The following is a 17197-nucleotide window of genomic DNA, read 5'->3' on the forward strand; positions in this document are numbered from 1 at the left end:
TTCCCAGCGCTTCACTTTTTCCACATATTGTTATGTTACAGCCTTATTCCAAAATTTATTAAATTCATTATTTTCCTCAAAATTGCCCACAGGATTATTCATTCAAACTGTGTTCATCTCCTCAGAGGAGAACACAGTTTGCACATCCACGTCCTCTGAATCTTCCTCCTCACTTTGAGATTGACGAGGAAGGGGAACAGCAGCAACCCAGAAGCACTCTAACTTCCTTGTTTACTACCAGCCTCATGGGAATGAGCTTAACATGCTAATACAACTAGGAGACAACTTTATTAAATTTGTTTGGCGTGTCGACTGGCACTCTGGAGGCCGCATGTGTTTAATGGGAGAGAGAGGAGAGACGTCTGCTGTTAGCCGACTCAGTCTGTGCTCAACATGGACTACCACTGAACATGTTAGCTGGCAACCTCAAGCAATTAGTGGCACTCCAGCATCTAACCACTTATTCACTTCACCAGAGGCAGAAAGATGCTTGCTCAACTGGGGAGTCGAGTTGTTTTCGCCAGCTGTTTCAATGTCTGTGCTCAGCACTGCCCCCACCGGATGTTAACTCATGACAACTGCAAGCAATACGCTGGTATTGGGAGTCACAGCTGAAGGGAGACAGTAGCACCGTAACTGGGAGGCCACCAGATACAGTGCAGGATAGAACAAGGGAAACAGCATTCCAGGGAGTCAGCCCGCAGACAGACGCCCAAACTATAACAAGTAAGTGGATTCTACGCTGTAACCTGCACACACATACACACACACTTTGCTGCTAGGTACCTAACAGTAATGAGGGAGGTGCAGCCAGAAAACAACAGGCCTGATTACTGGGCCATCATGGAAACAAAAGGTCAGTTTCAGGTGAAACTAGGCAGGGTAAACAGCAGACACTCAGGAAGACTCCTCACTGAGGGCAGGGCCTAAGCAACACAGAGTAGCTTACATTTCTGAGTTCTCAGACCATTTTCACAATTGAGAATGACTTCCAGATGGGAACCGAAACGTCTTGATTCTGAAAACAGTGTCCAGATGACTACGACTGAAACCTTAAGTGTAGCAGATTAACCAGATTATTAGACTGTGGATATTGCACAGCAATAATATAAGTGAATAAAAAACAATAAATAGGGAGTATTAAAGTATATATTATAAGAGTATATTGCACAATATTTCAAGTATTGCAGTGATGTTAGAGGGAGGAGTTAAAGAGTTTGATGGCAGACATTAAAATTTAAAAGTTAGTTTACATGAGGAGAGTAGGCATTCTCATATTCACACACGACATACACTCCATAAACATTTCAGCACTCAAAATCACATACTGCCCAGCAAGAAAAGCCACACCAGCCACCCCTCACCAACTAACAAAACAGCTGATTATCAAGGGGATTCACACTGACACAGACATTGAATAAATGAAAGAAGAACTGGAAAAACAAGTCGTCCCCATCACCAAAACACACCGTATCACCAGCAGAGCCACTGAACAGCCTTCATAAGGATCCAACTCAGATGCACCTGGTCTCCTACAACACCCAACAGTGTTTCAACTGCCAACACATCAATGTAATGTAAGAACCCGGTCCCATGTCTCAGATGTTCAGGAAATCACCACCACAAAGAAAGGAACAAGAACAGAACAGGCTCCAAATATGCCAAATGCAGCAAGTACCCCTCCAAAAATTGCCCCACCTACCTAGCCCTCACCACCACAGTACCAAGAAGCTCCCGGCCACAAAATCTTTCAAGGTTCCAGTTCCCTCCCAACTCCCACATCCCACTGATTGTTGTTTTTCTAGAGGTAATTATTATTAATATTATTATTATTAGGGCCCAAGAACAAAAATGCCAGGGCCAACAGTCAAGCCATTTTGAATTGAGTGTGCAATTTTAGTGCATTTTTTTAAATTTACAGGCGCTCTGCTTTTACACTACTTTTACTCCTCCTAGCACTTTTACTGGATCCACCTCAAATTTGGTCAGCGAAGACTAAAGACTTTCACGATGCGAAGCTTTTGAGTTTTCATGATACGCCGTTGCCATAGTAACCCATTATTTGCCATGAAACAGGAAGCTAGTTTGAGGAGCTGAGGATGCTTGAAAACTCACGAAACATGGGACACACATCAGAACCCATGAACATAGCATGTAGAGTTCATGTAGTTCAATTTAAAGTTGCTCCGATATTCATTAAATTTGGTATGCACATTGCTCTTATTATTTCGGACATATTTCACATTGGCTTTCATTAATTCCACCCAACCGGTAGTCAACCATTTTTAATTTTGTATGTTTTTACTGTATTCCTGTAACGTTTTCAAACTCCTCCTAGAGGGTTAATTGGATTTATTTGAAATATGATTTGTATAACCATCAGACTAATGTGACGCTAAACTGCGAGGAATAATTAATATCTCAAACGATGACATAGGTCATGAGAAAACACCCCATTTTAGGCATTTTACATGTGAGAAACTTTTTTAACTCCTCCTAGAGGATTCAACAGAAACAGAAAGCCCTTTTTGAAGGACTAGGGATGCTCTAAAACTAATGAAATTTGGCACACATATCAGAGGTGGTGAAAGTTTTTATCTGATGTGGGTTTTGGGCTTTGCTGTGGAAATATGGCTCCCTATAAAACTTCAACAAAGTAGCCCTTGTGGCATGTTTAATCTACAAAATACAAAATTTGAGAGGCGTGTGTAACATGTCCACACTTACTAAAAAGCCTTGTGGAGCCATGCCCTAAACCCAACAGGAAGTCAGCCATTTAAAATGTAGTGTTTATTTAAAGTGTATTTTTTGCCATTTACAGGCATTTTACGACCCGTGCCAGTGGGGAAATCAAACTGCGCTCCCGTCAATACATCTGGTGAATGTCCGCTCTCTGGCCAACAAGATGGACGAACTGCTGCTCCTCAACAGAGTGGACTCAGCTTTTTACAGATCTGCCGTCCTGTGTTTCACTGAAACCTGACTTGGTGAGCACATCCTTCACTACATCTGCCGGGATTCCAACTCTTCTGAGCGGACCGCATAGCGGAGCTATCAGGTGAAAACATGGGGAGGCGGAATTCGCTTTTACATACACGAAGGCTGGTGTATAGATGTCACCGTTTTGAGCAAATCATGCAGTCCTCATTTAGAGACTACTTTCATAAACTGTAAACTCTTTTATTCACCGTGGGAGTTCTCCTCGTTTATTCTGGTTGGTGTTTACATCACCGCAGGCCTGTGTTAGTGAGGCGTTACAACACCTGGCTGACCAGATAACTAACATTGAGAAAAACCCTCCTGACTCCCTGCTCATCGTTCTTGGGGATTTTAACAGAGCACACCTCAGTCATGATCTGTCAAAATACAGGCAGCACATTAAGTGTCCCACCAGGGAAACAAACACTCTGGACCATTGTTACACTGTATTAAAGGACGCCTATTGCTCTGTCCCCCGTGCAGCTTTGGGACTCTCTGATCACTGTCTGGTTCATCTTTTCCCGACATACAGGCAGAAACTAAAATCTGCTAGCCTGTGGTCAGACTGTGAGAAGATGGACCAACGAGGCAAAACTGGAATTACAAGCCTGCTTTGACTGCACTGACTGCAGTGTTTTTGAGGCTGCAGCCACAGACCTGGATGAACTCTGACACTGTGACAACTTACATCAGTTTTTGTGAGGACATGTGTGTACCGACTAAAACCTTACACACACATACAGCAACAATAAAACCTGGTTTACAGCTAAACTCAGGCAGCTTCGTCCGGCCAAGGAGGAAGCCTACAGAAGTGGGGACAGAATCCTGTACAACTAGGCCAGAAACACGCTGACGAAGGAGATCAAGGTAGCCAAGCGGCGCTACACTGAGGAGTTGGAAAACAGGTTTTCATCCAATGACTCTGCGTCAGTGTGGAGAGGCCTGAAGGAAATAACCAGCTACAGGAAACCATCCCCCCACACTGTGGAGAATCACCAACTGGCTGATGGGTTTTACTGTAGGTTTGACATGCCCACACTCACACCCCTCACCCACTCTGACATCAAACAACCACCTACACTCCCTGACAACCCCTCACCCTTCCCCACTGACCCCCATCTGCACATAGGATCTGGGAAGAGGATGTGTGTCGGCTCTTTAAGAGACAGAAGATCAGGAAGACACCAGGACCAGACAGTGTGTCACCCTCCTGCCTGAAAGTCTGTGCTGATCAGCTGGCCCCCATCTTCACACAGATCACTGGAGCTGTGTGAAGTCCCTGCCTGCTTCAAATGCTCCACAATCATCCCGGTCCCCAAAAAACCCTCCCTCACAAGATTAAATGACTACAGGCCCATCGCCCTGACATCTGTAGTCATGAAGTCCTTCGAAAGACTGGTGTTGACCCACCTGAAGGACATCACAGGACCCCTGCTGGACCCCCTGCAGTTTGCCTACTGGGCAAACAGGTCAGTGGATGATGCAGTCAACATGGGACTGCACTATATCAACACCTTGACTCTCCAGAGACATACACAAGGATCCAGTTTGTGGACTTCAGCTCAGCGTTCAATACCATCATCCCAGACATCCTTCACACCAAACTCACCAAGCTGCCACCTGGCAGTGGATCACAAACTTCCTGACAGACCGGAGGCAGCAGGTGAGGCTGGGGAACATCACATCCAGCAGCTGGACAATCAGCACTGGCAGCCCCAGGGGTTTTTTCTCTCCCCACTGCTCTTCTTCCTCTACACCAAAGACCGCACCTCAGCAGACTTATCTGTCCAACTCCTGAAGTTTGCTGACAGACGCAACGGTCATCAGCCTAATTCCGGACGGTGATGAGTCTGCATACAGACAGGAGGTTGAACAGCTGGCCCTCTGGTGAAGTCAGAACAACCTGGAGCTGAACACTCTCAAAACTATGGAGATAACAGTGGACTTCAGGAGAAGGCCCCCAACACTGCCCCCGATCACCATATCCAACAGCACACTCTACTGTGGAAGCCTTCAGGTTTCTGGGATCCACAATCTCCCAGGACCTAAAGGGGCATCCAACATCGACACCATCATCAAAAAGGCCCAGCAGAGGATGTACGTCCTGTGCCAGCTTAGGAAGTTCAACCTGCCTAAGGAGCTGCTGATCCAGTTCTACTCTGCAATAATCCAGTCTGTTCTCTGCACATCCATCACTGTCTGGTTTGGATCGGCCACCAAACAGGACAGGAACAGGCTACAACGAACAGTCAGGACTGCAGACAAGATCATCGGTGCTGACCTGCCCTCCATTCAGGACTTATACTACTTATGTCCAAAGTCAGGAAACAGGCAGGAAACATCACTAGATTAGATTAACATTTAGTAGAATAATGAAACATAAACTGAGAATGCATTTAGTACAATTATAATGGGTGTTAAGAAACCCCTTCGGATGTTAAGAAATCCGTCAGCAGAACAATACAAGTCCTGGTGAACTGAAAATTACAACTGGAATATCGGTTGTCAAGAAACCTCTTCCCATGTTAAGAAATCAGACAGCAGGATGTTAAGATATCCTGGTAAGCAAAAAGTCACATGTTGCTAAAGCTTTCATTCCTTCTTCACCCTTGGTAAGTGTGGAGGTGGGCATGGTGAGCAGTCAGCTGCAGAGGGAGAGGTGGAGGAGTGGCTCAGATGAGGAGTGTCAGGGAGAGCTAATTATCACAGCAGCCTTGTTGTCTAATTATGCTCTCCCCTTTATATTCAGTAGCGTGCTGGACCTGTAGAGAATCACACACAGATTTCCACGGACAGCCAGAGAGGCTGATGGACTTTTGGCTGGCATGGCGAGTGTGCAGAAGGACCTTGAGCCAGGCAAAGCAACGGTGCAGTTGCAGAGGTTTAGAGTTTGTCATCATGAAAGTGTTGTGATATGGGACTGGGGAGCCTCATTCTGTCAGGGGCTTGACCAAATAAGATCTAGTTCAGTCTTTTGCGGATGGGACAATTGTCAGCTGTTAATCTTATGGATTTGGCATCTGGTTCATCATGATTTCCAGCTTATCAGATCGGTTTGACCAGATGACATTTCCTCCCACCACTACCTTGACAATCTCTATCTCTTTCCCAGCTTCGCTGGTTACTCTTTGTAGGCTTGGACCACGACCTCTCCCTAGGCCATGATAAAAGATATGTTTGATAAGAACATACTATCCACTCTTTTTATAGTGGTCTGAGGTTGTGTTCGTACAGTTGAAAAGTCACTTCTCTTCCATTTCCCATATATATCATTTAGTATAATTCTTTCGAAGGCTTCTGTCATGTGGTGTGGGTCATGACGCCAGTGTTAACACTAGAAGTGCCAGAATTCCAAAACTACTAGAATTGCCGTAAGCGGTCATTTTGACCGCTAGATACCAAACTCTATATTCTCTAGTGATAAATACCTAAATGGGAGATTAATGTATTTGATGTGTTAGGATATCTTTTAAAAAACCAAATAACACCAAAATGTACATTTAAAAAAGTTTAATTATACATTTATCAATATTCACATCATCGCATATAGCAAACCGTAATTATCACATAAGCTAAATTCACACCAGTATTTTTCCGTATTTATTCAGCATAACTCAGAACAAGATAATAACAATTAAAAGGATCTATTTGATTCTGAAAAAGTTTGTTTTAACATTTATAACACATTTATAACACAGAAAATAATCGAAAAGCTGGAAACGAGCAGATCTAACGTTAAAAAAAGAGCCACGAACGACGTTTAGAACCATAAAAGAATTAGGCTACTAATTTTATATTAACTAATTACATCAATAGCGTGCTTGGCTATTTAAGCTTCACAGTCAACGCAAGTGACCTCTGTTCTCCGTGCACAATTTCCACACACAGGTTTGCGGCATTTGCAGCAGGTGTCGTGTGTTTTATTTTGTTTGCAGCTTCTCCGAACCTGGCACTGCCTCTGTTTTGATGTCTGCTGTGGTGGTTGCTTCTGCTGCTGACTTGGACCTTGTGCCAACTGCCATGCTGCCCCCTTTCCCTCCATGAACTCCGCTCTCAGCTCCTCTGCCAGTTGCTGCATGAACTTCCTCCGGGCTATCTTGCTGCTGGTGCACTCCTTGAAGAGGATGTGGGCATTGATTCCAGCCAGGTCGAGGATGTTATAAAAGACAGCCACTGGCCATCTACGCGTACCGCCTTTCACAGAGTACGCCCTTGCCATCTGATCCAGGACGTCCACGCCATATTTGGTGTTATTATAGTATGTTACCGACTCCGGCTTTGCCTTCGGCCCATCGGTAATGCCCACGCTTGTGTGCACGGAGCTCAGAATGCACACATTCTTCCTCGGCTTTCCCTGGTAGATGGTGAGCGTCGCACCTGCACATTTTAGCACCTTTGTGCTGAACAGCTCCGCTTGCTCTTTTGCAGAGGGGGGCAACTCACGCTTCGTCTTCCCCAGGGTGCCAACCAGGCTGGTCTTCTTGGCCTGTAAGGCGGTGGCCAGTTTGAGAGAAGTGAAGAAATTATCTATAGTAATATTTCTTCCCTTCCCCAGGAATGGCTCCGCCAGTCTCAGCACCACACTCTCTCCCACGAGCTGACCTCTGCTCCGCGTCTCCTCTTTTCCCAGATATGGAGCCCCGTTCAGCATATATTTTGAGTTGACATCCGCAGCTAGCCAAAATTTTATTCCAAATTTATCAGGCTTATTTCCCATGTACTGGATAAATCTGCACCGGGCCTTGGTGGGGAACAGCTGCTCATCAATGGTTATGTTGGCACCGGGCTTGTAGCAGGCTATGCTGTTCTGAACAAACTTATTCCAAGTGGCCGATACCAGGGCAAACTTGTCATCCTGCAGACGCACACGTCGGGTCTCTTTTTTGTCGAACCGCAGGAATTTCATTATCTCCCTCCCCTTTCTGGACATGGTTTCTTTGAAAAACGAGAAGCCCCATTTTTCCGACCAAAGGCTGCCCAACTCCATGTTTTTTGCTCCCTGTGCTCCACGGATATATAGCAGCGCTATGAAGGCCTTCAGTTCAGCCACTGTCAGGTCCCATGAGCTGTCACCACGGTGCTGATGTGCCTCAGTCACAGTGCAGTCCCTTATGTGTTTCAGCATACCATCATCAAACACACACAAGAAGGCCGTGAGCGCATCTCCGATGTTGCGCTTCGCGTGTGCTGTGGGGCCAGCAGCTTCAGTCAGGACATTTTGGCTCTGCCTTCTCCCTGGACGTTCAGTTGACTGAAGGACCGTCCACACCGTCCCATCCTTCCCCTTTTCCACAGCGGCCTCCGGCCGAGATGACTCCAAGGGCGGGCTGAGCACTCCAGTTGGCTCAAGAGCAGGTACTGGTTCGGGAAGGCCTAGGACAACAATAATAACCTAATAATAATAATAATAATAATAATAATAATAATAGCATAATGATAAAAATAACTAGCGAATAGCCCAGGCTATAACTAGCGCAGGGCAGCACAAGACAGGAGAGCGGTGCATAGCGGAGCGCAGGGCAGCTCACCTGGAACGTCAGCCGTGAACGGAACATCTGGATCCCTAGTCTCCGATGAAAGTAGCCGCCTCTTTTTCCTCGGTATGGACTCTGAATCACTCTCTGATGAGGATGAAGTGTTTTCTTGCACAAAGGAAAGGTCGCTGTCACTTTCCACCTCCGATAGATCCCCTGCATCAGAGTCATCGCTGTCCAAGTTCTGAAGCATCTCCAAGGCCATGGCAGCGGTCATCTTTCTCTTCATTCTTTCACTCATTTTAGACATTTTCTAAAGGCTCCTTATAAACTCCAACCTAGGCAATTACTGAATTTCTTAAATTATTATACTGATAGCCAATTTAGCCTAATAATTTGTATTCGTAAGCAAATTAGCATATGCTAATAGCACTAGAGACCGCTAGCGATGTTTCTTTGACAATAGTTCCTATTTGTATAACAAAGCGCGCGAAAAATAGAACAATAGAATAGCGCGAAATTCAGTGCGGTCAAAATGACCGTGTATGGCTGAAATAGGTAAAAATGATCATATTTTCTTTTCCTTTTGTGTAATTTATATGAAACCCATTGTAAATAAAAATACAGACACTTTTAGGAAAAGTCACGTACCAGCAGGATTGTATTTTTTTATTCAACAAAGTTATTGCACATATAAATTTCAAAACGGTCAAAATGACCGTCGTGGCCGTTCTAGTGTTAAGTCATGTCTCCATGCAGATACGATACTTCTTCCATAGTCAAATTATTGCCGTCTCCTCTTTATCAGAGTCGTCATTATCCAAATCATCACCGTCTGAGTCACTGTCCTGAGACTTTTCAGGGTTCCACTCAGGGATTGGGTATAGCTCTGGAAAGTCACTGATTGGGTGGCTTAATCTTAAGCACTGAGTTTTAAAACCACCAAATTGCAAATTGGTATGCAAAAGACAATTCCCAATGCTATTATACAGATTAGTGCAGTTACTCCAATTTTTGTTAAGGTTGCTCCCCAATTACTTAACTATGAAAACCAATCTTGCATTGTTCCCTAACCTCTTTCCTAAAACTCTTCAATTTAGCCATATCCTTATTGTTGTACATTGTCTGTGTAGTTGATGAATCTCTGTTGGCTATAATAGACATAATTAATCCATTCAGTGTTTTTGTTATCCATATCTGACTGTGTGTCTTTGTCTGCACCCCCATCTATCCACCTTTTAGGGTACATGCAAGGTTCACATAGGCTTGCTTGAGGAGGGTGCCACAAAATTCGCTCATGGCCACTTTCTGCAAATAGTGCCCAGTTTAATACTGATAGCTCATGCACAGTATGTAAGTTACTTGTTAGTTTGTTAAAATAAATTCTTATAACAGATATTCGTGGTGTCATTTTTTAAACTGAAAACGTAACACATGAATGGATTTTATGGGGGTAGACATGGGGTAATTCAGGGGTGAGTGGTGAGATTCAGGATTTTTCAATGAGGGAGAAGTAGTCATTTCAAGAATTTTAACCAGGTAATTGAACTTGTGGAAAAATTATTACAAATTGTTCGAAGCAGAGTATTTTTATATATCCAAAAACATGTCTCGAGGGAAACTTCAATGAATAACATACATTGTGCACTTGACAATAATTTTGGTAGTAATTTAAAAATGGTTTTTCGTGTTCTATAAAATGAATTTGTGTTCACTCACTCAACATATCAAAAGCAAACCATTACAAGAAGAGTTTCAGTATTATGCTAAATAAAATTCTGTTACATTAAGTGTATACTGAATTTAACAAACTAATAAAGCATTGGTAAATGGAAGGGCCCTTTTTTTATCAAATATATGTGGTTTTGTATTACTATTTCCTAGCTCTGGCAGTATACAGGATCATAGGCAGATAGTCTCCTAGTCTTTCAAACAGACGACCGGCTTCTATCCCTTTTCGAGAGAGAGAGACGTTAGCTGCTGTGTGTAAGTGATCAAAAGCAGGAGACTCACCAACATCCATGTCTGTGTGGAAGCACGAGTCTTTGTTTCCTGTCCCATCCTCCTCTCCATTACTTTGATCTTTGGCATTTCCTTCAACTGGAGGAGCCTTAGTACAGTGGGTGAGATGGTACCATGTAGGTGAGCCCTTTACTTGGACCACTGTGGTGCTGTTATAGTAAAGCAAAAATGAAAAGGTGGCATTATTGATGCATTCAGAATCTTGCTCAAGCTCCCAAGATGGACAAGTGCTAGTCATGTGTTTGTGGCTAGTAATGTTCCCACCTTCCATGCTGTGTTGAGGAACTTTATGTACAAATTCATGTGTCAGTTAATTGATTCAAAAAATTTAATCATAATGACCTTAACTGAGCCTACACAAAGTGACACAAGGTACTCATCTTGTTTTTGGAAACATTGGAACAAATGTCTGTATGTGTTTGAATCATTGTGGACGTGAACTGCTATGATTATATTTCTATGTTGTTTTCCTTGTATTTTATTTTTATACTAATGTGTCTGAAATAAAGTTAAATAATAATGTCACTTCACAGACACAGGACTTACTAGTATTATCTGTTTTCAATCAGTTTCAATTAATTGAAAACGTATAAAGTGACATTGCCCAGCATTGTCAACCCCATCAGTACCACTGGTGGGACTTTTTTTTTTTTTTAAACATCACTCTTGCTACCTTTTTAATAATGGAACCTTTAATCATGGACATCATGACAGAGGAGAAATACCCTCTGTTGCTGAGCTTTTACTGTGGTGCACAACCATGCTGTAACATCCTGTCATTTCACATTACAGCATAACTCTCCTGGTCATGAATCCAGACTGGATCATTGACTGTGAAAAGATGATCCTGCTCTCCCATGTGTAACCCATTACAGCTTCCCTGTGGCTTTAGGACTATTTTAATGGACAACAGAGACAGTAGACCAACCCAACATTTGTCTGTTGGGTAGTGACATTACATCTGACACCTGAGCTTGAAGCATGTATCATGTAGGAAGGGCAGTTTCTGCTGAAGCGCCATAATGAAGTTTGTATTGCTTTGTGAATGTAATGTCATCTATTATGTTTGTAGTTTCATTTCAGCGTCAGTTCAGGATGTACTTTCACTCTGGCAGGCATTTTGAAGATATAAGAGGGAAGAACCTTCAAAACCTGTGTGTTTGTAGTAGAGGAGGTTGTAGAAGATTTTGTGTGTATTGTGTAAGTATTGTGTTGAAATTGGTCTCTTCTCACTTACACAAATACAGTACATTTTCAAACATTCTCTTTGCCCTTTTCTCAGTTATACAAGCATGCTATGTCACATACTCGTTCACTGACTAGTAAAAATCCTCTATTTGTCACACATACATTGGCCCACTGTTATAAATGAGTTTTACTGTAATAAAACATTCACACCAACAGACATGTGACAATTACGCATAGTAGGATGCATTTTAATGCAACTCAGTCTTGCATCAACGTTGACTGTGAGAGGAGTTAAACCCTTATCCTACCTCCCAACACAACAAAACGGCAGTGTTCATCATTCATCAATGGAAGAACTTTGAGATGATGTGTGTAGTGTTATTTGCATGTTAACAGAGTTCATAATTTACTGCTGTGAATCCTGGTTTGAACCACTGTGGGATGTTTCACTTGGTACAGTCCAGATTGACAGCACCTGGTGGACCAAGAGGCATTCAGGTGCATACATTCATTAGAGTGCTAACTTCAACTAGGAAAATGACCTCAGAGAAAACAAAGCTACCAATAATTCAAATAAACATAGTCGAATGAAAACCTCCTAAATAATGCAAAGCATGGTCCAACAAGTGCAGGGGCCCTGGGGGTTAAGGGGCCCAAGAGAAACCCTCTGTTTGAGATTTCTCAGAGGAAAAGTCAAAAGGCTCAGTCAAAAGTCCCAATTTTACTCCTGATCCCAATACTACGCAGACTATCTGCTAAGACACAAAGTCTGTTATTTATTCCTATTTTGTTTTTTTCAAACAAAACTCAGCAGTACAGTGCATACTGAGGATACAGTAAGTCTACTTTAAAATTGATAAAGCATGTTAAATATGTTTGGCATCATAATAGCTCTGCTTTAAGAAAACAGTATCTGCAACACAGTTGTCGTCTGATAATGAACAAAATACTAAGGTTTACCAATTCAGTTTATTATAGTTACTAGTTTATGATATTTATTAGTTACTAGTTCAGTTTATTATATATACTAGGGGTTAAGGCACCAAACTAAGGCCTCAAAATCCCTGGTTTGCATCTGGCCAGGGACCTTTTGTTGCATGTAATTCCCCATCACTCCCTCCTCTCATTTCCTGTCACTTTCATACTATAGACTACCAATAAAGGCATAAAATCCCCCCCAAAAGATCAAGAGACCTGCTAAATGTGACTGAAAAGATGAAAACATTGCAGGTAACACAGCTCTGTCCACAGAGTGGGGTGGACAATTTAAGTTAAGTAAGTTTAATTTAACCCCCCCTAAAATAACAACTGGCCTCAGTTTGTCACTTGTGATTTAAAGTTTTAACTTTAAACATGACATTAACTTTCTCTATCTTTCATTTGTTAAGATATACATGGATGTCAACATGGAAACTGGCTAAGTTCTAAGTTTCTGGAACTTCTGACTGTCACGGATACGCCAGGCTCCACCATCTGTTAATCAAGCACATCTGCTCCCTATCACACTCCTGCTCCCCATCAGCACCTATTCACAGCCAGCATAAAAGCCCAACACTCACCTCAGCCAGTTGTCGGACCTTGTTTATACTAAGGACTCCCTATAGGATTCTTGAGGACTCCTACAGGCCACTCCAGAATATTTTCACTCCAGTATATTTCCACTCCAGCGTGTCTTCACTACAGTGTGTTCCTGCTCCTGGGAGTCCCCTGCTCCTTCCTACTCCAGTGTGTTGCCCACTCCATCCTAATCATTCGTGTTTCCCCCTCCATCCTGCTCCGGCGTGTTCGCCACTCCATCCTGTGCCAGTGTGTTCCCACTCCAGTGTGTATCTCCTGTCATTCCACTCCAGCGGGATTCCCTGTCTACTTACCTGCACACCTGTCTTTTCTGGCTGTAACCTAATAAAGACCCATCTGTCTCCATATCGGCGTCTCCTGCCTGTCTGTCCGTAACAGAAGGTCGGACCAACTATCGAAAGGATTACAGCCATGAGCTCCGCGGACCCCTTCCCAAGACCAGGTGGAGGGTCTCCGACGATAACCCTCTAACCCTACTGGTGGGCAGAAAACACACTATAATCAGTCCTGCTACCATATAGATGCATTAATACTGACTGCTGACTTAGTTAGTTTCACCTGAGATAATTTTATCAAACAAGTTTTCCAATTGCACAAATAGAAGAATTACCAAACCCAGAGTTAAATTTCATTATATTCTTTAAAACAAACATTACAGCAAGTATTATCAGCAATTAAATGCACCTTGGAGCATCATTGTGATGATTTTTAGATTTTTAAAAGTTAACTGAACAGCATTTGGATTTTTAAAGAAGTCAGGAAACATTGGCTACTCATGAAGTTACCATTATTACTGTAATTCATGTGTACACTAAATAGAATCAGTTTAAGTTTATTTCACACACCATTCCTTATTCTAACATGATTATGCTGAATAGCATTGTCACTTCAGGAATATAATACTTTCGGTTCTATTTTAATCGCAAAAGCAAAACAAAAAGCAGAGTGGTCTTGGGTGCATGGATTGCGTGAGCATCTCCAAGCGCACTACTTATTTTGGTTCATGTAATGTTCAGTGTCTTGCCCAAGGACACTTCGACATGTGGACAGGAGGGGCTGGAGATCGTACTGCCAACCCTGTGATTAGTGGATGACCTGCTCAAGTGACAAACCCCCATAGCGGCCATAGTAATTATGAATCTTGTCTAAAGGAAGAAGTCAAGTGATGTTGTTATTCCACAGAGGGAGGAGGTTGAGGTGGATGGATGGGTCAACAAAACATTGAACTTTAAAGTCACAGTGACACGGCAGTTGGAGCATCTTAAGCTTCTGTAATGTGACATATTTCCGAGTTAAACGGAATATGTGGGCAGAGTTTAAGAGGAATTTAAATCAAAGACTGGGCGTGGCTTAGTGAATATAGCGCACAGCTCCATATCGAGCTGCACAGCTCCATATCGAGCTATGGAGAGATATGGAGCTGTAGGACTGTTTACCTCCACACACAAGCATTGTTAGATGCAGGTGAGGGATAGAGGAGTAATGTGTTAGTTAAATAAATTAGACCTCAGCATTCTTTTGAAATGTACTCAAAGTTTTTGCCGGCTAAAATCCAAACACACAACACCTTTTATGTGATGGGCGGGGTTAGCTAGTCTCCCCAAATTATATTTGATTAGATACATTTTTGTTACTGTGCTGAGCTCAAGATGAGTCATCAAAAATATATTTATGTTTATGAGGAAAGAGAGGGATTTTGATATAAAAATACTCAAAAATTATTTTTGACATACATTTAGTATGTAGTAAGAGATAGATGAACAATTAACACAGGGACACAGGATTAGAACATTCCTGCCGACAGTCGTTGGTTTTGTTTAACCAAGACAACAAAGGTCCACTTTTTGCTTAAAAATAACAAACAATTATCAAGTACTATTATTAAAATAGTTGTCAATTCATTTTCTGTTGATCAACTAATCATTGCAGCTCTATGTGAAATATAAACCCACACCTCTCAATTGTTTGGAGTGGTTGGCTGACAAGCGGCAACTTCCGGAGCTGAAAAATGAAGCCAACCCGGAAGTGCCAATTCAGTGCAGTTCATCGAATGGCCACTTGAGGCTTGTTCCAAAAGGGAGTCAATCCCCATGGAACCCATGTTAAAATGCCGAACTTTACAGCAGAAATAAATATGTTTACAGCCTGGTACAAAAAAAAAGGTTTTGGTCTCTATAGTTAATTTCCCCCCTTCATGACAACTGTGAGGGGGGTGAATTTTTATAAGTCACCTGTTTAAATTATATTAAGGCTTAAAGTTCTGCATTATTAAGGGTGTGGCTGCTTTGAGTGACAGGTGGGGGATGCTGGTGCCGTCACCACTAATGGTCTGCTGTCTGCTAGCCGCCCGTCAGCTCAGCTCAGCGAGTCACCGAACTTGACCTCTCTGCCGTGTTTGTGCTGTTTGGAGACTTTTTTATGCGAATATCAGAAGAATTATTTGGCTTGCTGTGCGGTTAATTGTACCAACAGATCGTCCAAGAAGTCTGTGCTCCAGTTTTTCAGTGAGTGAAATTCTAGTATTTTATTTATATGTTAGCAATAATTAGCAGGTATCGTGTCTGCACTCTCCATACATGGCTTGTTAGCTAATTAGCCAGCTAATGAATTAGCCTTGGGTTAGCCTTCGAGCAAGACCCAGCTGTGCTAACGATGCTAACTTAACGGGAGCATATGTTAGCCATTAAACCGGCATGCACCAAAGTCAAAACGTAATAGTGTAAAGTGTTAGAATTTAGGGTGATAATACTTTTGATCAAATGGCGTCTGTGTGAGGTTGGAAAATAAAGGTCCACCTCATTAGTCAGCTAACGTTATGCAATGTTAATGTTAAACTTCCTATACGGGCAATGTAACGTTAACATAATGTTAATGCTAGACTTGGCTAGGTACTGTAACTGTGGTCAGGTAGAGGAGCTGCTGCGGACACTGATTAGAATAAGTAGCTGTACCTGTGCCTGATGAGGACTGGAGGGACAGACTATGTCCCTGGCCTATGGGCCAGGTTATGAAAGACGCTTGAGGAAAGTTACAACCCCTAGGCCTATGTGAGAGGTTAAAGGTTGAAGAGATTGAAGACTTGACTTTCACAAGACATTAAGATTTTGCCAAGTATGACACTGCATTACTATCCCTAGGTTCTATCATTACTGTTACACATCTTTTCATTTATTTCAAGTGTACTTAAGTCATACACAACAACATGTATTTTCAATCTTTAATAGTGATGTTTTCATGAATGCAAGATATAATTTTAATTAGTTAAACTGCTGCTTGGTACATTTTTGTTATATAAAATGGATCACAAACTAAAAAATGAAAAGATAATGTGCTGGTTTTGTATGGAAATTTCTTTAAGACAAATGTGGAACATTCACTGAGAAATTATACTCTTCTGAAAACAATTATCTGCACACTGAAGCCCCCTAAGAGGTGTCATTCATTTGCGATCTTTGAGAAGGTCTTGTCGGTATTGCATAGATATTGTGAGGCCAATACTGTATAGTGAGGCAAAAGAAAAAAAACATGGCTGATCAAATGTACCTATTTGCCACAGATGCATTCGATCAGCTGATTGTTTCTTTTTGCCTCACTATATTTGCCTGAGGAAGAACTTCTCAGAGTTTGCAACGTTGCAAATAAATGATACCTCCTAGGGGGATTCATAACGACACAGTGTGCAGGTAAATCAGGTTAAAATGTGAAATCTTAATATTTTCAGTCAGTAGTAAAGACAAAAGAAGTGCAAATATAAACAGAATTTATTCAAATGTGAACAATGTTTTTTTAAATAAAAGGACAAAACACAAAAGGTGGACAATATTTAAAACTATAACTGTAAAAGTTATAAACACATTTATTATAATAAAATCAACAGAGTCGGCCTGTACAAGACGTAACAGCTATGCCCAGAGAGCTGCAGAGTTCATGGGGTGGTAGGGAATAAAGGGTGGGAT

The 17197-nt window shown here is 42.2% G+C and overlaps 1 protein-coding gene across 3 annotated transcripts in view; it reads right to left on the reverse strand.

Moving 5' to 3' along the window:
• The window catches only part of LOC122861644 (piggyBac transposable element-derived protein 4-like), a 38954-nt gene that overhangs the window by 13057 nt on the left and 8700 nt on the right, over positions 1-17197 (reverse strand). Inside the window, exons 1-2 of one of the 3 annotated variants that reach the window (XM_044166373.1) lie at positions 8508-10460; positions 1037-8352 (exon numbers count right to left, since the gene is read on the reverse strand). The exons of 1 other annotated variant lie outside the window; for it this stretch is intronic. In XM_044166373.1, coding sequence (XP_044022308.1) covers positions 6809-8352; positions 8508-8763 — 1800 coding nt within the window. In that variant the 5' untranslated portion in view covers positions 8764-10460 and the 3' untranslated portion in view covers positions 1037-6808. One more of the 3 variants, XM_044166374.1, reaches the window with a different exon arrangement.

Source organism: Siniperca chuatsi, linkage group LG15 (genome assembly GCF_020085105.1).
Source record: "Siniperca chuatsi isolate FFG_IHB_CAS linkage group LG15, ASM2008510v1, whole genome shotgun sequence".
NCBI classification, from domain to species: Eukaryota; Metazoa; Chordata; class Actinopteri; order Centrarchiformes; family Sinipercidae; genus Siniperca; species Siniperca chuatsi.